Here is a 25,293-nt window from a genome sequence, read left to right on the forward strand (position 1 = left end):
TATCACCATCCCAGAAAATCCTCGAGTAATCCAATCTTCTAAAAGTGAGCACATTTCACCTTCATCCTAAACAAGTAGCAAATATAAATGTCATTAGGAGGTTTGCAAAGCAGAATCTTTCTGACATGCCAGCCTGGAACACTCTACATCCTTCAGAAATGTAATGGCTTATGAAGGCACAATACTTCATTCAATAAGTTACTGACTGCTCACCATGTACAAGGTGCTGTGCTATAGGACCTGAGAAATACAGTGAAGAACAAGACAGATGTGACACCTGTCTGACAAAGCTCGCATTCTAGCCAGGAAAACCCAACATGAAATAACTCTTTATATAAATATTTATTTTTTCTAGGCACAGAAATTTTGAAAATCATGGAAGAGAGAATCTGATCCAATACGAATAAACTACTTACTGGAACAAGGAAAGCCAAAGTCTTGCCAGATCCAGTTTTGGCAGCTCCAAGAACATCTTTACCTTGCAAAGCCAACCCAATGGTCTGTTTCTGTATCTCAGTAACCAAACGATACTGGGCTTCTTGCAAACCTGCAAGTGTAAAGGGGATAAGAATGACACTTTAGAAAATTCCTACAGAACAGTATTATGGACTTAACTGTGTGCCCTCCACACGTGTACACGTACGTACACACACGCACACACACACACACGCGCGTGCACATTGAGGCCCTAATACTCCAGTACCTTAGAATGTGACTATATTTGGAGACGAGGCCTTTAAAGAGGTGATTAAGTTAAAATGAGCTCATTAGGCTGGACTTTAATCCAATCTAACTAGTATCCTTGTAAGAGGAGGAAATTTGGACAAAAAGGTAATTAATGGTGTAAGTGTACAGAAGGAAAACCCTGTGAAGAGGCAGCAAGAGGGCAGCCAAGGAGAGATCACCTGTAAGCCATTATGACCCTCAGAAGAAATCAACTCTGCCAGCATCTCAATCTTTCGACTTCCAGGCCCCAAAACTGTGAGAAAATAAATTTCTATTGTTTAAGCCACCTAGTTGGTGATATTTTGTTCTCGTTTTACTCATAAACCAATACAAAAGCTGTCGCAATTTCGTTTGTCCTCTTAAGTATTTTAACATAATTAGGTTTTATTTTAATTGTTCAGAGGCCCTACCATCTTGTTTTTTCACTATTGTTCTTTAGTCCAGAAAGAATGATTACAAACTGGTAAAAACGTAAATGAATTCTTTAAGTTTATTGGGGTGACACTGGTTTGTAAGACTATGTTTCAAGTGTACAATTCTGTAACACATCACCTGTATACTGCATTGTGTTCACCACCCAAAGTTTAGTCCCCCACCACAAATATTACCCCCTTTACTCTCTCCATCTTCCCCCTGCCCCCTTCCCCTCTGGTAACCACTCTTCTGTTACCTGTGTCTATGAGTTTGTTTTGTTTGTTTATTTGTTGCTTTCAATTTTACATCTCACATATGAGTTTTAAATCATATGGTTCTTGTCCTTTTTTGTCTGATTTATTTCAATTAGCATGATACTCTCAAGATTCATCCATGTTGTCATGTCAGTATTTCATCTTTTCTTATAGCTGAGTAATATTCCATTATGTGTGTGTGTGTGTATACACACATATATGTATGTATGTGTGTGTGTATATATATATGTATATTCACCACATCTTATTTATCCAATCATTCACCGAAGGACACTTAGGTTGTTTCCATGTCTTGGCCACCATGTATAATGCTGAAATTAATATAGGGGAACATATATTCTTATGAGTAAATATTTTCAGATTTTTAGTAGATACCTAGAAAAAGGACTGCCGGGTCTTATGGTAGCTCTATTCTTAATTTTTTGAGGAATCTCCACACTGTTTTCCAAAGTGGCTGTACCGATTTACATTCCCACTAGCAATATATGAGAGTTCCTTTTTCTCCACATCCTCAACAACACTTGGTATTTCTTGTCTTATTGATAACAACCATTCTAAAAAGTGTGAGGTGATATCTCATTGTGGTTTTGATTTGCATTTCCCTCACCATTAGTGAGGCTGAGCAACTTTGCAAATATCTGTTGGCCCTTTGTATATCTTCGGAAAAGTGTTCAGGCCCTCTGCCTATTTTTCAATAGGATTGGTTTTATTGTTGTTGTTGAGCTGTATGAGTTCTTTATATACTTTGGATATTAGCCTCTTATCAGAGGTATTGTTGGCAAATATCTTCTCCCATTCAGATGGTTGCCATTTTGTTGACGGTTTCTTTTGCTGTACAGAAGCTTTTTAATTTTATGTAGTCCCATTAATTTATTTTTATAATCACATTCATTTATTTTTACTTTTAGCTCCCTTGCTTTTGGGGCAAGTTCATAAAATCTGCTAAGACCCAGGTCCATAAGTTTAGTACCTATGTTTTCTTCTATATATTTTATCATTTCAGGTCTTATATTTAGGTTTAAATCCATTTTGAGTTAATTTTTGTATATGGTGTCAATTAGCAGCCTAGTTTCATTCTTTCACATGTGGCTTTCCAATTTTCCCAACGCTGTTTATTGAATAGGTTTTCTTTTCTCCCTTGTATGTTTTTGGTTCCTTTGTCAAAAATTAGTTGCCCATATACATGTGGGTTGATTTCTGGGCTCTCAATTCTGTTCCATTGGTCTCTGTACAGGTTTTTCTGCCCATACAATGCTGTTTTGATTATTGTAACTTTGTAGTATAATCGCAAGTCAAGGAGTATGAAGCCTCTAGCTTTGCCCTTTTTCAGGATTGCTTTGGCTACTTGCATTAAACCACAAAAGACCCTAAATTTGATAATTTTTTTGTTCTATTTTTTTTAATGCCATTAAGATTTTGATAGGCATGGCATTAAATCTATATATTGCTTTAGTTAATATGGCCATTTTAACAATGTTGATTCTTTCAATCCATGAACACGGAATATCTTTCCATTTCTTTGTACAGTCTTCAATTTCTTTCAACTATGTCTTATAGTTTTCAGTGGTATAAATGCTTCACATCTTTTGTTATGTTTATTCTCAGGGATTTTATTCTTTTTGCTACAAATGCGAATGAAACTCTTTTTGGTATTTCATATTAGTATATAAGAATGCAACAAATTTTTGTACATTGATTTTATATCCTGCAACTTATTATTGTTTCTAATAGTTTTTTGGTGGAGTCTTCAAGGTTTTCTATATAAGAATCACGTCATCTGCAATAAGTGATAATTTCACTTCTTCATTACCAATTCGAATGCCTTTTATTTCTTACACTTGCCTGATTGCTCTGGCTAGGACTTCCAGCACTATAAATAACAATAGTGACACTGGGCATCCTTCTCTTGTTCCTGTTCTTTAGAGGAAAAGCTTCTCGTTTTTCACCACTGAGTATATTAGCTGAGGGTCTGTCATATATGACCTTTATTATGAAGAGTCTTCTCACACCACCATGCTACTTAATTGTTTCTTATTGTAGGTTTTTGTGGTATCAAAATTACTTGCCAAAACAAGATTTTTCAAATTAAACAGTTTCTAAATCTTTTTTCCATTTATAAAAAGCATAAAGAAATCTAACATTTACCTACCTTTCAATGTTTTTTTAGACAAGGGGAAATCTGAAAATCTTGTAATTTCATTAACATTTATCTGAAAAGAAAAAGGGGACTATGTCAGATAAAACTAAATAACATATCATATAATTGATTTATAACAAAACCATTTTTTTCTCTACATTGTGCTGCAGGATTTAATTTAAGCATTACTTCAAAAAAAATCATCATTTCTTCTGAAGGAAAAATGCCTTGATGAAGCTATTATCAAAAATATAAGTTTGTAACTATTTCAACTGGTGTAAAAAAAAAAAAAACCTTTATTCACTCGACACACATATTACTACTTTGAACATCCTTCATCTCTAAAATGTTAACACAATAAGTCATAATTGTGTCAATTTGAGGAATAAATTTACTTTAAGCATATCCTTTAAGGAATATCAGTTGAAGAAATAAGGGGCAAAATGACTATAAACCACAGACCACAATGAGAACAGTTCTAGTTACACACTTTGGAGAATAGATTGGAGTTAGTTGGAAAAATTTATCTTGTTAATACAAACCTTTCTAAGTTTTAACAATAAATCAGTGACATGTAAAATCCAACCTGACAACTACTCATTTCAGAGTATACTACAGGTATTATTTAAATATAACCAGCGGAAGTGTCTCTGTCACACTGAAGCCACAATAAGTAACATTTTGTTCTTTAACTTTACATTATCTAAATATGAATTACTTATGTTCTACATTAACATCAACTCAATTTCTGAATTTCATCTTGGCTGTTCAGAAGTACTTTATTTACAGATGCTGAAAGCAAAAACTGCTGTTCAGATCTGGGAATAGGCTGCCAAATTATTCATGATATGCAAAAAGGAAAAGCTGTATTTGTATGGTTCGCTTATTTAAATTACACTCCAGGCAGTAAAGGGATAACAGCTTGTATTTTACAGTCTACACATCTTCTTTCCCGACACTCATAATATAGCCCATATAGGGTTACTCTCTGGACTAAAATGCTGAAAACACAAATGTTAAAACATAGACTTAATCCCAGAAAATCATTCCAGATAACACTGGAAAGGTAGCAGAACCAGTGTACTAGTCTTAGGAGAAAATTATCTCATTTAGAAGGTAATCTCGCAAACAGGACATTAACATTAGGTGTGGTCCATCCTTGCTCTTGTGCTATTGTCAGCTCAAAAGCTGCTTACAGAAGGAGCTAGACAGGTAACACACTCTTCAGTCCCCATTAGAAATAAAACACAGGGAAAGTGGGCTATTCAAATGAAATAATGTGCATCTTTCTAAATCTGTTAACCTCCTAGAGGGAGAGTCTGGAAGAATAAAACTGTTCCAGCGCTCGTTCAGCCATTACAATATAAAGCTATATCCCAGTCTTAGAAAGAAGGCACCAAAGAACCAAAAAAAGTTTTTATTACACTGATGCTCTAGAACATGGGTCAGCAAGCTATGGTCCACAGGTCCAATCTCATTCGGTGCCTGTTTTTGTAAATACATTTTACTGGAGCACAGCTACAGCCATTCATTTATATATTGTCTATGTAGACATGGCAAAGAAAGAAACATACACATATTGTCTAGGTAGTTAAGACAGAGACTGTGTGATCCACAGACTAATACAGGCACATCTCCAATTCACTGAGTTTGGTTCTAGATCACAGCAATAAGATGAGTATTACAATAAAGCTAGTTATCTTTTTACTGGTGGAGGGTCTTCAATTAGCAAAAAACAAAACCTGTTTAGTGCAATAAAGCAAAGCACAAAAAAATGAGGTATGCCTATATTGACTATCTGGCCCTTTACAGAAAGAGTTTGCTGACCCTAATCCAGAAGACTCTCAATTACATTCCAAGGAATACTCAGAAACCAGAGTGGAAGATGGCTATGGTTCCTAAAACAAAATAGCATTCTCTTTCCCCTTCCCTTCATTCCATTCCTTTCTTAGAAAAATCACTCCTGTCTTCCCAACTTTCACACTCCCTCTAAAATATGTAGCATTCTTCTGAAATCAAAAAACAAATGTTTTGATGATGATACTTGTTAAAAACTTCCTAAAGGTGGTAGAAAAGCTGGAGGGGGACAGAGTGAAGAACACGGTGGGTACCACTTCACCACTCTCCTATCACAGGCATACCTCATTTTATTGTGCTTCACTTTATTTGTACATCACATATGTGTTTTTAACCAACTAGAAGACCCTTCACCAGCAAAAAAATTACGACCCACTTGACTGCGGTGCTCTGGAACTAAACCTGCAATGTCTCCAAGGTATCTGTCCTTGCTCACAAAAGTAAATAATGCTTTTACATCCCAAAGCAGAAGAAAATATAAAAACCTCCTAAAATGTTCCACCTATTGCAATCAAAAGAAATCTGCCTCGAATTACATCACATGAAATTCTTAAGAAAAAAAGAAACCAGAATTAGAATGCAGTGCCTATCTATCAGGTCCCCCAGAACACATATCCTACATGGTGGCCTTACAAATACATCACCCAGATCTCCTGCTGTAGGGAGCATGACTGACAATGCCAGGAATCACTCCGCTCCACCACTGAAAATGCCATGCTTCCCTGGCCTGCTACCAACAACTGAACACAGCAGCAGTATGGGTGCATGTCCATTCTAGCAGGACAAGGGATTCCTCTAATGGGAAACTTTGGCTTAAGGAACCTCCTCAACCTAAGCTTTCTTAAAACTGTGCTATACCCTGACTCTCCCCAACTGCTCCTCTTTCCATTCTCTCTTTCCCTATGTCTCTTCACGTCCAGACATTCCCCCCATCCCCCCCCCCAAAAAAAATCTCCAACTAACTTAATCCCATCATGGCATCTGCCACTCAGAGTTCCCAAGACCTCCTACCTGGTCTCTTGTCCTCTAGACCACTTTTAGCTTGGATATGTTTTCTAACTGCCAAATAGTTTCTGAGCATAGCCTTTGTATAAATTTCCACAAATAGTAGCTTAAAGCAACATAAATTTATTAACTTAAATTTATGAAAGTCAGAACACCAAAATGTGTCTAACTCAGCTAAAATCTAAGTGTTAGCAGGGCTGCATTCTTACCGATAATTTTAGGAAAGAATCCATTTTCCTGCTTTTTCCAGCTTCTAGAGGCTGCCCACATTCCATCTTCAAAGCCAGCCAGCAATAGATGGGCAAGTCTCTCTCACCTCATAGAACTCTGTCACTGACTCTTCAGCCTCCCTCATTTAAGGGCCCTTTGTGATTGATTAACTAGGCCCACCTGGATAACCCAGATCAATCACCCTATTTTAAGGTGAGCTGATTAGACACCTATTACCCATTGCCACGTAATTTATTCACAGGTTCTAAGGATATTCACAGGACCAGGATTTAGACATCTTTAGGAGGCCATTATTGTACCTACTATATAGCCTCCTAAACCATTCGCAGTTCACCTCCCTCTTTTCCAATCTCATCTGAAGCCAGTTCAGGAACACCTACCACGCTCCAAGGAGTATTCCCCCTTCAAAAAACACCATGTATTTTCACATCTTTTTGTATTTACTCATGTTACTCCTTCTACTATGTCCTTGACAATCTTTTCTATCTGGGGAAGCGCTTCATTCAAGAACTAGCTCCACTTATGGCTACCACAAACCACTGAACAGTTCGTGCACTACACAAAGGTGTCAGGTAAGGCTCAGTTATGCGGCTGAAATCCAGCTCCACAAGCCAAGCCTAAGGATGCAACCACAATGAGGAAGAGTAGTAGTATGCCGAGAAAACATGCTTTTTCTAATTCATCTGGCCAGAAAGGACACTGTACAGGATAACTCAACCTTTTTCCCCTAATTACACCACAGCACTGTACTTATTATTATTATTATTATTATTATTTATTCATTATTACAACATTTGTCAAAATGTATCAAGCCCACCCCACCTTCAAAGGTACAGACATGAATTCTTTTTCCACCTATTTTTACTTGGGCCTTAATAAGTATCTGTCAAATTTTTTCAAAATGTTTCTGAATAAAATTGTTCAGTATTTCACTAATGAGGATACTGAGCACCACTTGTGTATTGCAGCAGTGTAATAAAAGTTTTATGAACAAATGCTACCATCTGAAGAGCCATAGGGTGAGGGTCTGCCCCTTAGTTAGATAGAGAACAACAAATCTGCTTTGATGTAATCTAGTATTACTAGACCTGGCAATTGATTTCACACATTTATTTCTTGACAGTCTTAAGAAAATATATCTAAGATTTAAAAAAATAAAACAGCAATAATTGGGGAGAGGGAGGAATTGCTCCTTCAACTTAATGAAAAGATTGAGATTTAAACATTTGTGCACTGCAATGCAGTAAAGTGTAGTGGCTTAGAGCTCTGGTGTCAGACCTAGACCACCTGGGTTAGAACTTTTCACCTACTAGCTTTTTCGCTTACCGTTTAACTTTGCTGTGCCTTAAAGTTTCCTACCTATATAACATAAACAATCTCATATGGTTGCTGAAGACATGGCAAGTCAACATGTATAAAAGCTTGGTAAATGTCAGCAATTTAAAATAAGAAACCAAAAAGAATGGACCAATGTTATCAACTAGAATAAGGTCATTGTGCACCAAACAACATCTCAACACCAACTAAGTACCTACTCGAGGACAAGCACTGTGCAACTAGTCTCTGGGGAGAGCAGAGATGAGTGTACCAATGGCTTCTGATTGTTTTTATGGTTTAGTGGGAGGATTAACAAAGAAGTTAAATAAAGAAGCCAATCATCACAGCCTAGTAATAAATGCTATAATAAAGGTGTATACAAAACGCTACAGATGTACAGCAGCCCCACCTCTACCTAGGGAGGACAGGAAGAGAAATTTAAATCTTGAAGGGCAAGTCCCTAGGATGGCGGAATGAAGGTGCTCACTGAAGTGAGAACATCAAGTACCAGAATGAGAAGCATCGAAGAGTATGGACAATTCACTAAACTGTAAGCTGTTCTTTCATGTATGCCTATCACAGACTGCTTGGTTTACATACATTATCTCCTTTGAGCCTTATGACACTCTGGGTGTTTAATCATCTAAGTTGACTGAAGAAACTGAGACTCAGGAACATAAAGAAACATGGTGAGTCAATACTCAAACTGAATGACATTTAAGCCAGGTCCACCAGACCGCAAAAAATTTACTTTTTCATTGGACTAGAGCATGTTGACACATTAAAGTATTTAGCCATTTTCCTGAAAGTAACTGTGCCAAGAAAATGTTTTAATCAGGAGTTAAGCTACTCCTGATATTTTCATCTTGGAAAGACTCATCCTAGCAGCAATACGGAGGATAGACTGGAGGGGAATAACGCCTAAGGGCCAAATTCCACCAGCCAAATGTTTGAGTAACTGAAGGTTTGCTAGAACGCAACTAGTCCATACATCTATTTGTTTAAATATTTCCATGTCAGCTTTTCTGTTAAAACGTCAGAGTTGAGTAGTTCCATTCTTCTGACCTGCAAAGCTGAAACCGTTTACCATCTGGTCTGTTACAAAAAAAAAAAAAAAAAAAAAAGGCTGCTGACCCCTATTACAAGCAATAGCTACCAAAGTAACCCAGGCAAAAGATGATGGGGCCTGAATTAAGACAGAGCAGTAGAGATGGAGAAGCATTTGAGAAATTTAACAAGCAGAAAAATCATCAGTGTGACTGATCAGATAAGAGTGGTAAGAGGGAAGTCTCTAGAATTATTCCTAGGCTTCTAGTTTGGCAGTCTGCTTAGATGGTGGGCTAGGATGTGGTAAGTTAAAGAAAAGTCCCCAAATATGTCCATATCCTAACCCCTGGAACCGTGAATGTTACTTTACATGGCAAAGTGACTTTGTACATGTGATTAATAATCTTGAGATGGGAATATTATCCTTGATTATCTGGATGGTCCCCAAATGCAATCAAGTGTACTTATTTAAAAAAAAAAAAAAAGGCAGAAGTAGATTTGACACAGAAAAGGAGGCAGAGATTGACTGATGTAGCCACAAGCCAAGGAATCCTAACATACACCAGAAGCTAAAAGAAGGAAGAAATAGATTTTGTCCTACAGCCTCCAGAGGGAGTGTGGCCCTGTTGACACCTTGATTTCAGCCCTGTGAAACTGATTTCAGACTTCTGGCTTCCAGAACTGTGAGAAAATAAATTTCTGTTATTTTAAACCCCAGAGTTTGTGGGAATTTGTTACAATGGCAACAGGGAACTAATACAAAGAATTGTGAATTTATGAGAAAAAGATAAGCAGCTCAGTTTTGGACTTGTAGCATTTAAAGTATGTTATGAAATGGGTAAAGACATCCAGCACAGGCAGAAAAAAAAAAGGATATGAAGTTAGAAGAGCTCTGTGCAGAATATAGGAAGGAATCTCTGGTCCACAAGAATAAACCTTGGGATTATGCCAGGGAAGAAACATAGTGAAGAGAAGCAAGGGCTGAGGCTATACCCCTTAACAATTCTAGTCTCTGATGAAAAGTCAAAAATGAATCTAATACTAATTTACTTTTCAATGCCTTTTGAGGTACTGTGTATAGATATATACACACAACCATAGTAGTAATAATATAGCAGCTAATATATGAAATATTTATGTGTCAGGGATTGTAGTCTTACGAACTCCCCACAACAACTTATAGATATCATCATAAAAAAAAAGGGAAGCCAACAAGGTAAGTTAACTTGCCCAAAGTCACTCTTCTGGGGAGCAAAGCTAGAATTAGATCATCATCACCTTAACTCAAAAGCCCAAAACAAACTCTGTGCTCTATTTAACCTCAGTGTTGTTCTAAGGGTTTAAAGGAAAGCTATAACAGCATAACACATGGTAACTTGAATTCCAGATATGTCCCACAAGTTAAATATCTGATTATACTGCACTACATGGGGCAATCACTAAGAGGCTGAATAAGGTGGGTTAAAGGTCAACAAACATGCGAATTAGGGGGAGGGAGAAGGGTAGTTACAGCCCCAAGAAGCCTGAAGGGAAAAGAGATCAAAAAGTCAAAATGGTCACTACAAGGAAACTCATCTAGGCACATCAGCTACAATGTGGGATGATAGGTACCAGAAATGAACCAGGAGTCCAGCTTTTCTATGCCAGTTCTTGGATGGGCAAAGGAAGAAAGATGGATGATGTGGAGGCATGCAAGTATGGCTTAAAGGTTGAAAGCAAAGGCTTTGGAATCTGAAAGACATGGGCCTAGGGTCCAATTCCACACCACTCAAGCATAAGAGCTTAAGACAAGTTCTTATTCTCTTGGAACCTCATACTCTCATATGTAAAATGCGAATTAGACCCTATCTCGGATCAAACCAAATAATGTAAGCACATGGTGAGTGGCTTAAAAAGTAGGTGTCATTAACATCGTTATCATTAGTATTATTATGTATATTACTGTACTATTACAGCATTAATATCTCTACCCTTAAGTACCACTGCATTTCCATCACTTTATCAGGAACAGTGTGGTGAGAAGAGCGGTCAAAAGGCCAAGGCGGTCAAAGAGTCGTGGTACCGGCGACCACCTGTAGGGCCTCGACAGGGCCCCCAATGGCACCTATCACCTCACTGCTTTCTTCAGCCTGGTGTACAAACCGCAGACTCCCCAGGTCCGGTCTCCAGTGACCGGTCAGCCCCCTCCCCTCAGTAGCCTATCACCGTGGTGACCCGTAACCTCGCTGCCGGCCCACCCACGCGCATAAGCTGCGGCCTGCGCCCCCTCCCCAGCGCCAGCCTCACCTTCTCGTAGTTCTGCATGAGGCGGCTGATAACCTCGCGCTCGACCTGCCACTCGGGCTTCCTCAGCTGCTTCCTCAACTGCTTCTTTTGGCTCTGTTTATGGCTGTGTTTCTTCTTCCAGCGATTAAAGCTCCGCACCGGATCGGGCCGGGCTCCCGGACTCCGAGAGTCGTTAGTTTTGCCCATCGCGGCGACGGCGGCAGCAACCCAAAGAGCCCAGACACGAGACGCTCCAGGCCAGGCGGAGGAACTACTCTGAGAGGCCGCGGAACCAGCGTGGGGAGAGACGACAACAGCGCATGCGCGAAACCAGAGACCCGCCCCCGAGCTTTTGAACCCGGGACACGTGCCAATGACGGCTGGGAAATGCGGACAGTGATTGGTGACTTGGATTCCGCAAGGCGTAGCAGGACCGTCTTGGCTACACGGAGGCGGAGCGATCTGAGGAAGAGGGCGGGGTTGAGTGGCTGCAGAGCGCTTCGGCTCTTTAAATGAGTGCGTGCGCGCTGCTTGCTGTTACTATGGTGACGTCAGAACTAGTTAACACGTAAGGGCTATTCACAAAGCTTCTAAAGGACTAAACAGGATTTAAATGTGCCTGGTAACTACCACTACAAAAAAAAAAAAAGCAAAACTTCAGTGGGGGTAGGGTCTATACTAAAATTTAGCGGGGAAAATGTAATATTAGTGCCTCATATTTTGATATCCAATTTAATACTATGCATCAGTTTCTATTGTAAATTTTTACATAGTTGTGGTTGTTCATCATCATAATTCCTCAAATTACCTCTAAAACTTTGAAAAGACCATTATAGTCTTTCAGCACTTTAAAACTTTTTTTAAAAGATCTTCTTTGAGGAGGCAGAAAAGCAATGATATCCCAGTAATGATGAACACAATTATCACCCAGATCTCGGTTGTAAATACCATTTTTTTAATCAAATGAACCTGAGCTCTTTGGGAAAATAGCTAATTCCAGGGAGGACAGAGAAAATACAGGATGAGCCTGGAATGTCTTTGAAGTGCCAGAAAAGAAAAAAGAGCCCGAAGAATCATGGGAATGGACGGCATAGATCTATTTCTTGACCTGGATAATAGTTACAGGAATGTTTGCTTCCTTAGGCTCTCTACCCCTTTTATGTAGTTTTCTATAGGTATTTTTTTAAATAAAAATGGTTTAAAATATAAAATGTCCACACCAACTGAGGTTGGGGAGCTGGAGGAAAGTGGTAAAGTGTTAAAGAAGCACAAATTGGTAGTTGATAGATGGTCACGGGGATGGAGAGTACTGCATAAAGAATGCAGTCAGCAGTAAGGTAATAGCTATGTGATAGCATAATCAAAGGGATCGTTTTATAAACTATATAAATATCTAACCAATGTACTATATACTTGCGACTAAAATAAAATGAAATAAAATAAAAATAAAATACCTAAGGTAAAAAAAATGTCCACACCAAAAGAGTCATGCCAAATTAGTACTGAGAAAATACATTTAAACATAGGTGTTGTCAAAAGTATACCTTTGGCTAGCATCTAATCTTTAGATAACTTATCTTTTAAATAATTTATTTTTAAAAAAAGAAAGAGCATTGCCTCTAATTGAGTATTAGTGACAGGATAGCCTCAACTGGACTTTCACACCATATAGTTTATAATTATTTCAAAATTAAGTGAATGTTTGTTTCAATGAAATAAAAGTTAGTTTACATTTCTTGAATGATATAAACTTTTCAATAGTGTAAAAAAAGATTCTTACTATATTTTTTCACCATTAAATTTAAAGAATGTACAACAGATATGGAATGATCTAGAATTACTTTTTGAGACTCTTCCTGTCAAAATGTGTTTTTTCATATATAATATTGTGGCATTGTCATATCTTAGACTTTCCAATTATTAATAATAATAATATAGAAACTTAGGTCTGTTTCTGTTTCTAATAATATTACAATATTGTTAGTATTAGACCTAAGTTTCCCAGATATCAATCTATGGACAAGAAGATACTTTTGTTTCTTGAGGAGAGATCATTTTCAATTTGCCATAATATCTTCACCTCAAGCCGTAGCATTTACATTACTTTTTTTCCACTGTACCAGTATTTACCCTACTACCAGAAGATTTTAGGCATTTACTTTTAATTCATTTGGTCTTCGGTGAATCTTTTATTGCTTTTGCTTTTGCAGAGAAGTAATTGAACAAGATGGTGGTCAACATGTTATCATTAAGTAATAATAGAAGGGGTACATCACCTCAAATCACAAAGATTTTTCCCCTTATTCTTTTGGTTTCTGTTCTGTGTTTTATAAGTAGTCTAGTAAATATGTAATCAACCAAAATGTTCGCCAGCTATGTCATTTGCTGAGTAAAATCTATATTCACATATGGAAGTATAGGATTTCAGAAATACACAAATCTTACAATAATTGTTATCTGTTCTGCATGGAAATTATGACTAAAATAATTGACCAATATTTAACATATTTTGCCTTGTTCGAACGGTTCAAATGATTTCATTCAGTGCATCTACAATTGAGTTAATTATTTGGTTTTATATTATACCCTCTAAATATCGTCGTTATTTCACAACACCAAAAATTATATATATTTTACTTTTAAAATCAGATTTTAGTTTTGAATAGTTAACATTTTGTTGATGTGCTTTTTCATCTCTATGATTTCTAAGAATACATGTAAATGCCAGTCTTTGCACTCATTTGCATTCTAAATTTACTTTTTTTATTCATTGACAGTTTTTAATAAAAACAGAATACTTCAAGGTACAATAATATATCAGAATCTAGTAAATTTTTACTGTTTGAAAGAATTTGTATTAAAAAAGTAGTCTCCAAATTCTACCTCTGCTGTTTATTTTTCTAAAAAATTAATATTTTGTATATGGTAGATAGTTTGCAAAAAGAATGATCTATTATTTAATATTCAAGCTACATGGCCATGTACCTGAATTGGGAGAAAATACATGTGATATAAATGTATATTCAATTTTTCTTCTCTTTCAAGTTTTATTTAAATTCATCTGTTATGGTTGACATGAAAGTAAGTAAATACCCATACTGCTTTCGGCTCTACATTTTGATGAAATTGCTGTCTTCTTTTCAGTATTCCTTATATTTTCTCCAGAAAAAATATGTTTGGTTATCCAAGTGTTATTATTTTATTTCCCTCTGTAATGGTTTCCTGTTTTTTTGTTTTCTGATTCTATTAATTTTTAAAATTATTTTTCTTTGTCCAGTCAAAAGTTACATAATACTTTAGTATTTTATCTCAAATTAGTAGTTGATAGATGGTCACGGGATGGGGAACATAGCATAAGGAATGCAGTTAGCATTAATGTAATGACTAGGTGAAGAGACCAGAGGAAAGAAGAGAAATTAGGGACAACATTTTATAGACTATATAAATGTCTAACCAATGTACTGTATACTTGAAACCATTAATAAAATAAATTTTTTTAAAAAATTTGAAACGATACATTTTTAATGTGATTACTGTTGTCTTAATGACATTCCATAAGAACAAGAAAACAAGTGCTTTTATATAATTACCTAGAAATTGTTAAATTATTTTGCTATAATATGTACTTTTTAGACCTTGTCTGTTTTGACTGGAGAATCAGAGGATTTGTTTTCTTTTTTTCTTTTTTTTTTTTTTTTTAACAAATCTAATAGTTTTACTAAGTTTTAGAGTTAACTGTTACAGGTCAATTTTTCTCAGGTACACAAAAGATCTCTTCAATAATAGTTTTTTAAGTTTTTCCACTCCCTCTACTGTAACTGCCTCTCTACATTATTACTGCAATTAAATACTGTTTAACTTCAAGGGAGTCCTGCAAGTTCTGAATAACTTGGCCTAAAGAAGCTAAAGGACCTATCCAAGTCCTTGTGTCATGCAAAAATAGAAAATAATTTTTGACAAATCGATTCAATTATATGCTGACTTGTTATTAGAAAAGAAACTAATAATACAATAAAGCATATATTTGTTTAAATAATAAAATCCCTTTTTGTTTCTCTATCACTTAATGAGTCTGAAGTCATTTTTAGTATACAGTAGTAAGTACCAGCTTTTTTTACTCATATTGACTGGGCCACCATGCAGCCACTTTAATCCCAATGTGTAACCTCTCCGAAACTTTCAAGACCAACAAATAATATATACCTAATTGTCTAGTACACATAAACTAGAGGTTTAGCCCACCACAGCTGTTGTGTTACTAACTATCGCTGGGAGCCACGTATCAATTAGTTTGTCTATGCACACCTTTGTTCACTCATTTATCTAATTTTTTGTGGATGCCTACAGTGTGCTGGTATTGTTAAGCCTCAAGAATACAAAAACGAATAAATTATTCTTGCCTCAGGGAGTTTATCATCTAGTATGATGGCCTCCGAAGTTACCTGCATAAGAATCACATAGGAAGTTTTTTAAAAATAGTACTTCCTCTGCTTTACCCCAAAATATTCTGCTTCTGCAATTATCAAACAGAGACTAAGTAATACTGATGTGATCAGCCAGATCAACTAGTAGGCAGATTGCCTTTTAGGAACCCCTGGTTAGATTATAATTAATCATAACAATCGAAGCTGATTATAATTAATTACATATTTTGAATAGGTTCCAGTTTAATGCCACTAAAATTAAACCATAATAAAACTATAAAAGATTAACATATGAAAAGAAAATAGTAATAAATACAGTTTTTATAATACCCTTGATTCACATTTGAGCCATAGATAATACTAAGCCTAACAAAACCATCTCCATTCACTAAAATTATCAATTAAAGTTACTGCAGCTCTCATGAATAAGGATTCTAATAAAGCAGTCTACTAGTAAAAATATTACCCTAATCGTCTGAGATAAACTAAGCTGCTACCACTATTTTCACTTAGCGAGGAATTGGAACTTCCAGATAGTTCTTTTTAGTTCATCATATACCAGCAGGTGGCAGCCTAGGATCACATTCTCTCTTTTCCTAGGGGTTTAACCAAATTCAGCTTGAGTTTTTATACCCAAGTAATTGGTTTACTGGCTAGGTTATCTGCATTATAACATTGAGCTTTTAGAAAATGATTTATGATTAGTACTCAAAATCTCTGGGATACTTTTGAATTCTTTCTCCCATCATGTTTTTCAATTAAAAGTAAGTGATTGCTTACATTTATTGAGCATCTAGTAATTGCTGTGTGTTGCCAGATTCATTACTAGATTCATCTGGCAATTGCTATGTGTTGCTAGATACGTTATCTGTAACCAAAAGTAAAAAATAAATATCGAAGAGTCCATTCTGATATGAACAAACAAATGAATGAATGAATGAATGAATAATGAAGAATAGAAAAAGCTCCCACGCAGAAGAATTTTAAATAATTTAGGTTTGTACTTATCCTTAAGGGGATGGAAATACTCTCCACTCCTTAAGTCTGGGCTGTGCATAGTGACTTTCTTCCAAAGAGTGTAGTATGGAAAGGGAAAAAGAAGAGTAACTCTACAATGAAGAAACCTGATAAATATCACCTTATCCAGGTGATCGAGATTAACATCAACAGAGGTAAGTCACATTGATAAGTAGGAACCCTTGAAAATGACGTGATGAGAAGGGGACTTTATCCCTATGCTCTTCTTTTCCAAAACACATTGCTTCAGTCCAGTCATGAGAAAAATATCAGTAAAATCCCAACCAAGAAACAGTCTACGAAATATTTGACCATTACTCCTCAAAACTGTCAAGGTCATCAAAATTATGGAAAGTCAGAGATAGTTACAGCCAAGAAGAACTTAAGGAGACATGACTAATTGTAATGTGGTATCCTAGGTAGGATCCGGCAATAGGAAAAAAAAAAAAAATTAGACATCTACTGAGAAAATCTGAATAAAATACAGATTTTAGTTAATAATAAGGTATCAAAATTTTTCATTAATTGTGACAAATGTACTAGAAGATGTCATTAATAGGGAAAACTGAGTGTGATGTATATAAGAATTCTGTGTGCTATATTCACAATAAATCTGTAATTAAAACTGTTCTAAAATTTAAATTTTGTTTTAAAAGCATTTATCAGATTTTGCACATGCATCAGTAAATTTTCCTAAATACCTCGAGGTAATAATACTTTAATTGAACCTCTGACACCAAATGTTTTTAATCTACATAGAAAAAGGACTCATTCTAAAAGCAAATATACATGCTAGCATAAGTTTGCATGTCTGCATCATGAGTGTTTTTTGCTAGTCATCTGTATTACAAATAGAAACTATCATTAGCTATACAAATCATATTTTAGTATCTAACTGCCTACCAATGTCCCTGACTTTAACCATATAAGAGCTTAATTAGAACTAGAAATTATTGGCCTAATACTGTCTAGTGCCCATAAGTTTTTAAATGCTTTCTTTTAAACAAAAGGTTTATGCTCCACCCCACCCACAAGAACTTAGCAAAGTCCTCACAATATCAATACACTCACAGATTTTTCTCTTTTTTTGCAGTTTACTTGTCAAATTTTTTTTAATTGTGATATAGTCGACATATGGCATTATATTAGTTTCAGGTGTACAACACAATGCTTCAATATTTATATACACAAAATTGCAAAAGGATCATCGCAATAAGTCTAATTAGCAACCATCACCATAGTTGCACATTTTTTCTTGTAATGAGCACTTTTAAGATCTACTCTCTTAGCAACTTTCAAATATAGAATACTGTATTATTAACTCTAGTCACCATACTGTATATTACATCCCTAGGAATCTTATAACTAGAAATTTGTGCCTTCTGACCACCTTCACCCATTTCACCCAATCCGTTTTCTCTATCCATGAGCTTGGTGGATTTTTTTGTTCTAGATTTTTTATTTTTGTTTTAGATTCCATATGTAAGTGAGAAATACTGTATTTATCTTTCTCTGTCTAATTCACTTAGCATAATGCCCTCAAGTTCCATCGCTGTTGCTACAAATGTCAGGATATTCCATTGTGTATGTATATACCACATTTTCTTTATCTATTCATCCAGTGATGCACATATAGTTTGTTCCCATGTCTTAACTAATGTAATGTAATTAATGCTGCAGTGAACATAGTGTTGTATAGTGCTTTTGCTTCCTTTGTATACTCCAAAGTATAGATGTTAGATCAAATGGTAGCTCTATTTTAAATTTTTGAGGAATTTTCATACTGTGTTCCATTGTGGCTGCTCCATGACTTTTTATTCCATTTTCACTATTTTCATGGCTTACCTTGAAAAATTATAATTCCCAAAAATTTCCTTAATTCCCTCTTAATATGGTCAAACCATGTCTCTGAATGATACTTTTCTCCCTAAGACTTAAGTTTATAAAACTTCATAAAATCCAGACATTGGCAAAGTCTGTATTTTGAGAATTAAGATACTAAAGACAATAAAATCAAAGATTGCATTTTTTCTAAGGGAACTAATTGGACTTGAACTTTATTGGGCCATTGACAATGATATTCCCGACCATCATGACACTGCACAACAGCATGACACTGTTGGCTTTCCTCTGGCCTTCAGGGCAGTTGGAAGATGAAGACTCACTCTTGACTTTTATTTTCTGCCCTTCAGGAACAGGAGAAATGCTCACTCTTGATAATCTAAACACCATTTGAAATCCTCTTTGGGCTATGGAGGCTTACTGTAATGTTCTAATGGTGGGATCAAGGATGAGGAGTACCTATGTAATGGCTGAAAAATAACTGCTAGAAATTTACTACTTGCAGGAAAATTACTGCTTGGCTATGTCCATGAGAACATGGCTATATCCATAGAAACATAGGCTGTTACCCATAGGAACATAACATTCTAAACAAGCTTTCTGCTTCTGTAACCCCACTTATGCACCTGACCTGTGAGTTGGCAGATAATGAATAGAAGAAAGATAGCACTTTGTGTTTAGACAGAATGAAGAATGGGATTTGGGGCTTAAAAACCCTGTACCTCTACATTTCAGGGCTGCTTAATTTGGGGTCTGCGTACCCATGGCAGACCCAGCTGGCTGAATAAAGAGTGTTTCCTATAACTCACTCACTGAGTTCCGGTGGTCCATGTGTCTTTTGGGAGCTGGCGGCTATGACACCGACTCTTCAAGAGAAAGAGTCATCCTGAGAGAGAATGACATCTAAGAACTGTCGTAGCAGCTCAAATCATGCAGCATCAAGTTATTTTGATAACTGACATGAAACTGACACCTTAAGCTGAGTTCTTATTCAGAGAGCCCAGGACTAGACATTTCTGGATATTGGGGACACTGCAACATTTGCAATCGTCTTATGAAGGACCATGAGATGGATATCAATTCTATTTGGAGTGTATCTATAATGCAAAATATAAAAATAGATATCCTAGAATATTTTTCGAAAGGCTGTTTTTCAAAATTCAGAGGCCGTTTCCTTAACATGTGCAATGAGTATGCATAATGGCTCACATCCAAGTGTACTTTCTCTGTAGGCACAAGGAACAGTAGAAAAGCCTAGAGGAAGTGCAGGTTTCTGTCACAAGAAATCTAGAAGAGCCCAACGACAACAGGAAATAAGAGTTTACCCAAAGTGCTCTTTTGGAATCAGAGTTCAATATAGTTTCATGTGAAGATGATCTAAGTTTGAGTTCTGCTTCTTTTATTTAATGTTTACATGACCTTAGCTAAGCACTTAATTTCACTGAGTGTCATAGAAACCCTAAAAACTACTTCCTGCGGTTTACAACTAAACGAAGTGGTAGAAATCAGAGGTCAATCCAACCAAATTAATCTCCTATGCAAGTCTAATGTGAGCCTTCTGAATATTATTTTAAAAAGAGCTTCAAGTGGCCAGAATATGGAAGCAACCAAAGAGTTCTACGATAGATGATTGGCTAAAGAAGCTGTAGTACATATATACAATGGAATATTACTCAGCCATAAGAAGAGATGAAATATTGCCATTTCATGAGTGGGCCTTGAAATAATCATTTGAAGCGAAATAAGCCAGACAGAAAAGCTTGAAAATCACATGAAATCGCATATGTGGGATATAAACCTAAAAACAAATCAACAGGACAAACAGAGACCCGTGGACATGGACAGTGGACTAGTGGTTACCAGAAGGGAGGGGAGAGGGGAGAAGGGGAAAATAAAAAGTAAATGTTGAAAAAAAAAGGTTAGTTTAACTTACATGAGTGGATTATTTTCTGGGCTTTTGCTTTAGTTCATTGGTTTATGTGTCTCTTTTTATATCACTACCACACTTTTTTGATTACTATAACTTTGTAATATATTTTGAAATCAGCTAAAAAAAATACTTAGCATAATGCCTGCCACATAGAAAAAAATTAATGACTGTCATTGAATTAAAACAAATACTTCAGGCCAACATAAAAGGATTCAGGGAAGAAATTTGTGTTATTTTAAGTCTAGCTACAGTTTGAGCTAGTTGCCTTAGGAACCAAGGAAAGAGAGTTAACCTAAGTGAGAAAATAGTCTTTTGCATATGAAGAACACCCCATAACACAATCTTCTTATGCAAATGTAATTTCTCACCCCCAACTAGTCCGAGTGGAAGAAGACAGATAGATAGTGAATTACTCTTCATACTAAAGTAAGACAAATTGAGTGTTTTTAGATAGAGCCCTGGATGTTATAGATTGGAAGGAAAAAGAGACAGACAGACAGACAGAGGAAAAAAGGTCTTTAAGACTGAGTGAGACAGATTGTGTTAGACCAGAGGCTAAGGAGAAGAATAGCCAATAAGAAATTAAATCCCAGTATTAAAGATGACCAGGTGTCTTCATAACTGTGATGTCTAATAATTGCTCTTTTTCTGTGACCCTTCTAATTTGCAATAAAAATTTTCATAAACAGGAAAAAAAAAGGATTACTTTTTTGATAGCAGGGGAAATGAGTTCAATTAAGCCACAAAGAGTTTCGTTTTGTATTGAGAGAGGAAGATAATGTGAAAAGGCATCAACTTTCCTTTTATGAGACTGAGAATACAAAAAGAATGGGAAACTGATGCTTCCATATATAATTGTTCCCCTTGCCCTGCAGACTACTTAGGGCCTTCCCTGGGGCCAAGGCAGCTGAGGGCCTGAGTTTGAGACTCCCCATTTCATAGACAAGATAAACAAGAGCTTACAAAGAACATGAAGCCCTACAAACTCGACTTCTCCCTTGCTTCCTTTATCCTGGCTATGTCATTGTTCTCCTAATCTGTCCCTTCTCCTCATCTCTCAAATATCTCTTCTCTGAAGGCTCTCTTGGAGGGAGGAGGAACACTGAGAAAAACGGTAACAGTTAAAAACTCTTGTAGGTATAAGTAGCCTTATATCTTGAACATGACTGTGTAGGCACCGCAGAGTCTATTGGCCTTGATGCAAGGCCCATCAACTGAGTCAGATTCATTTTTACCAATACAAAAGCTACATAAATGACAGTTTTACCTGATAATGTTGGTATCTTGATTCACTCACTGCATCAATTCATTTGAATGGTAAAATTGATTTTTTTTTGCTAAAAACAGAAAAATAAACACAAGCTTAAACATCTCATCAAATACAAGGTCTTTTAAATAATCACATGTAACAAATGGATTAAACAAATAGCGCTCAAACTTAAAGCCAGTGAACACAGAAGGGGTCAAAGACCTTAGCATGAGAAAGAAAATGAAAATTGACAAGCTAAGAATAAATCTTGTCTTACTTCAAAGATGTTGTAAACAAGAGAAATATGGATGATAATTTTAAAAAGTAACTTTGGAATTTCCATTTGTATATGATGAAACTTCAGATGTTGAAAATGAACCAGAAATACTCACTTGGAAAGACAAACAAATAAAAAATATTTCTAAATACCTGTCAATGAAATATAGACCCTGGGGGAGCAAGAACCTAAGAAACTCAAAAAAGAGCTTCCCAACTTTATGAAGCAAGAGATGCCATTATTTAAGAATGAAAGAACAAAAGTCAATGTAAGCTTCCCAAGATCATTTTAACTGATAAAGCTTTAGTAAGAAAGGACCCAGCATAAACACAAACACTTATGGTTGGAAGCAAGATAATATGTCCAATTTAGAAAGCCAGCAACTACCAAAACCTGTCTGGCAAACAGCAGAGCTGGAGTTTAGACCCTATGCTTAGTCTCATTGTAAGATAAAGCATATTTGAGTTCATGTTAGCCATATAATGAATAGAAGAACAACCTCTAAACCTTGGTTTTCCTCATCTCTAAAATGGGGGTGAGGGTTCTAACACCTGGGGATTTTGTGAGGATTAAATGAGATAATGCCAAAATCCTCTTAGCATGTACTTTGAATGTAAAAGTATTTACCATTAGTTGCTGTCACTGCTGTTGGCTGTTACTACTACTATCCTATCCTCTGAATATCGACAAAGTTATTTTGTGATAACAGTCTAATATCTGTGATAAACACAACAATTTTTTTAAGTGTTTTAATCACTGCACTCTATACATTGTGGTAAGTTACCTAACAAGGTTTATTCTGTTGTGAAAAGTACTTTTCTTTATTGATTGTATGTGTTGATCTTGTGTACAGTAACCCAGGCAAATATTCTTATTATATTTTCTTGGAAGCTTTTATACTTTAATGTCAATCATTTTGTCTTTTCCTTTATAGTCCTATGTTTTCTTCCTTCCTGCCTACCTCTCAGCCTTCCTTCTTACCTTCTTGATTTCCTTATCATGTTAGCTAAAACCTCCAGGAAAATTCAGAACAGGGAGGTGACAGCAGACATCCTCGAGAACACTACTGCTAACTAATTATTTTGAATGATTACATTGTGAAACAGAATTTTGAAGATTGCCCAGGGAATGTAGACACATTATAAAATATTTCCATGTAAATATGTTTAACTTTATAAGCAATTGACTTACTGATGAACTTTTGGGCATAAAGATAGCATCTTTAATAAATTGGTAATGTAATAAATTAAATGTCGCTGTGGAATTTCCTAGAGCTAGAATTAATACCAGATTTAGCAACTGAATGAATGTAAATTTATGATGATTTCCTGTTCCTACATTTTAGTTATCATCATCTTATCAAGTGAAAATGTGAATATTTAATCATACCTTCATACATTATTAAAATATTTGGAATAATACGTATTTAGACTTGCAAAGGAAGAGAAGGCTTCCCACTAGGTAATTTAGACAGATGTGATATTCTCAAAAAAAATAGATGGTGGGTAAATTAAAAGCATTTCTTGTTTATTCATCAATATATATGTGCAGTACTTCTGCCAGACCATTTTTTAGCTGGTAAAGACTCAGAGCACAAACACAAATTGTTCCTGGTAGAAACAAGCCAGTTTGTTAGTTTGCAAGCTGGCATACTGACTTGGAAACAGAAAACAATTTCAAAATTTTATCGGCAACAAAAATCCAGTATGGAATAAAATATCCTCAGTACTCAGAAGATGTGGGAGTTAATGCTTTATTTGCAATTCTATTTGTATTTTATATTATTGCCAAATTCCATCTTGAATTTAGTGACTTAAGATCATTAGCATCGCTGCAGTCATCAAAGAGAATAATACAGGAGCAAAGGAGGAAATGGTTGTGGAAGTATTTGGTTTTTAAACAAACAGATATTTACCACTCCAAAGCCATTTCACAGCTATGCATAGTTCATTGTTAACGAAGTAGGCAGTGCATGCCTATAAACATTCAGCTAAGGGTTTCCAAGCATTTTATTCATGATATTTACCATTTGGATGATTATGATGCTCTTTAAAATCAAGCATGAGTATCAAAATATTTCTTGTGTATTCATGTAATGGTTTATAATTTAAAGCGGTTTTCATTTTCTGCCTCCTTGATTTTCCGCCCTTGTATTCTTCTGTCCAAATCTGAACCATCATCTAAAACACGCTGCAAACTATTTTTCCATCAAGCTCACAGCAATCCTCCTTGCACTGATTCCACTATTTATTTAATAAACGGATGAATTACTTTGATTATTATTTAGCATCTTTATAAGGTCATACCTTGTTCATTTCCTTTCCTTGCGTTTTTTATCCTTTTCAAATGTTCAAAGCTTTGTTTTATACCTTTCAGTATTTCTCATTGCTAAACACAATTGGAGCTCAGTAAATTTGATCATTGAAGATTTCTTATTGTTTCAGTATATAGCAATTATTTATTCAATGTACATGAGCTGTAATTAGATGCTTTGTGGCGTTTTACTGCACTTTTATTGGTTTGATACTTGCATTTTAATAAGCAGAGATAACATTCATTCAGAATTAGGAATGTATTCTGGCTTCTTTGAATCAATATATAAATTGGTAGGTGAAGAAAAGAGTTTTTCGACTTAACCTACTTATTATAATCATAAATAAGCCTTGACTTTGTCGAAGCTCATTAACTCAGTGAATGATATGTCATATTTCATGTTTCTATGATATTGTTCAAATACCCAAGCTGTCATACTTGCAAAGCTAATATAAAGCAGTAGACTAGTTGACAGTTTGGGGCACATACAATGTACAAACATCCTCAATAGCATTAGGAGCTCTGTTTTTGCTATTCGTTTCATTATTATGAAAGTATCCACGAAAAATGCCCTCACTATCCTGTCTCTGACCATGCTACCCCAAACAAGCCTGATCCTGTCTGATCTCAGAAGCTAAGCACAGTTGGGGTTGGGCCCAGTTAGTACTTGGATGGGAGACCACCTAGGAAGACCAGGTGCCGTAGGCATAAAAAATTAAAAAAGAAGGGATTGTAAGCTGACTAGATTCTTGCAATCTGTGAGGTCAACCAAAGGTTGCCTCGCCTAAAAATAAATGAAATAAACAAACAAACAAATAACTAAAAATAACACTATCTCAAATAATTTTGATATAATCCTGCCTTTGTTATCCATTTTAAATTAAATGTATCTTGGAAATTGCCATTAGTATGCAAAATATTGCAAAGTATTTTCCTTTCAACAAGTGCAAAACAATAAAACACTGAA

The 25,293-nt window shown here is 35.8% G+C and overlaps 1 protein-coding gene and 1 pseudogene across 1 annotated transcript in view; one reads left to right on the forward strand and one right to left on the reverse strand.

Annotated features, from left to right (window-relative positions):
* Nucleotides 1–11,574, reverse strand: part of DDX10 (DEAD-box helicase 10) — a 234,327-nt gene extending 222,753 nt beyond the window's left edge. Inside the window, exons 1-3 of the mRNA XM_016160572.2 lie at nt 11,296–11,574; nt 3,565–3,625; nt 417–547 (exon numbers count right to left, since the gene is read on the reverse strand). Of these exons, the coding sequence (XP_016016058.1) occupies nt 417–547; nt 3,565–3,625; nt 11,296–11,481 (378 nt within the window). The 5' untranslated portion in view covers nt 11,482–11,574. The remainder of the gene's footprint in view (nt 1–416; nt 548–3,564; nt 3,626–11,295) is intronic.
* Nucleotides 11,575–24,909: 13,335 nt separating this feature from the next.
* Nucleotides 24,910–25,034, forward strand: LOC118603029 (annotated as a pseudogene).
* The last annotated feature ends 259 nt before the right edge of the window (nt 25,035–25,293 follow it).

The sequence above is a fragment of the Rousettus aegyptiacus genome, unplaced genomic scaffold (assembly GCF_014176215.1).
Source record: "Rousettus aegyptiacus isolate mRouAeg1 unplaced genomic scaffold, mRouAeg1.p scaffold_m13_p_5, whole genome shotgun sequence".
NCBI classification, from domain to species: domain Eukaryota; kingdom Metazoa; phylum Chordata; class Mammalia; order Chiroptera; family Pteropodidae; genus Rousettus; species Rousettus aegyptiacus.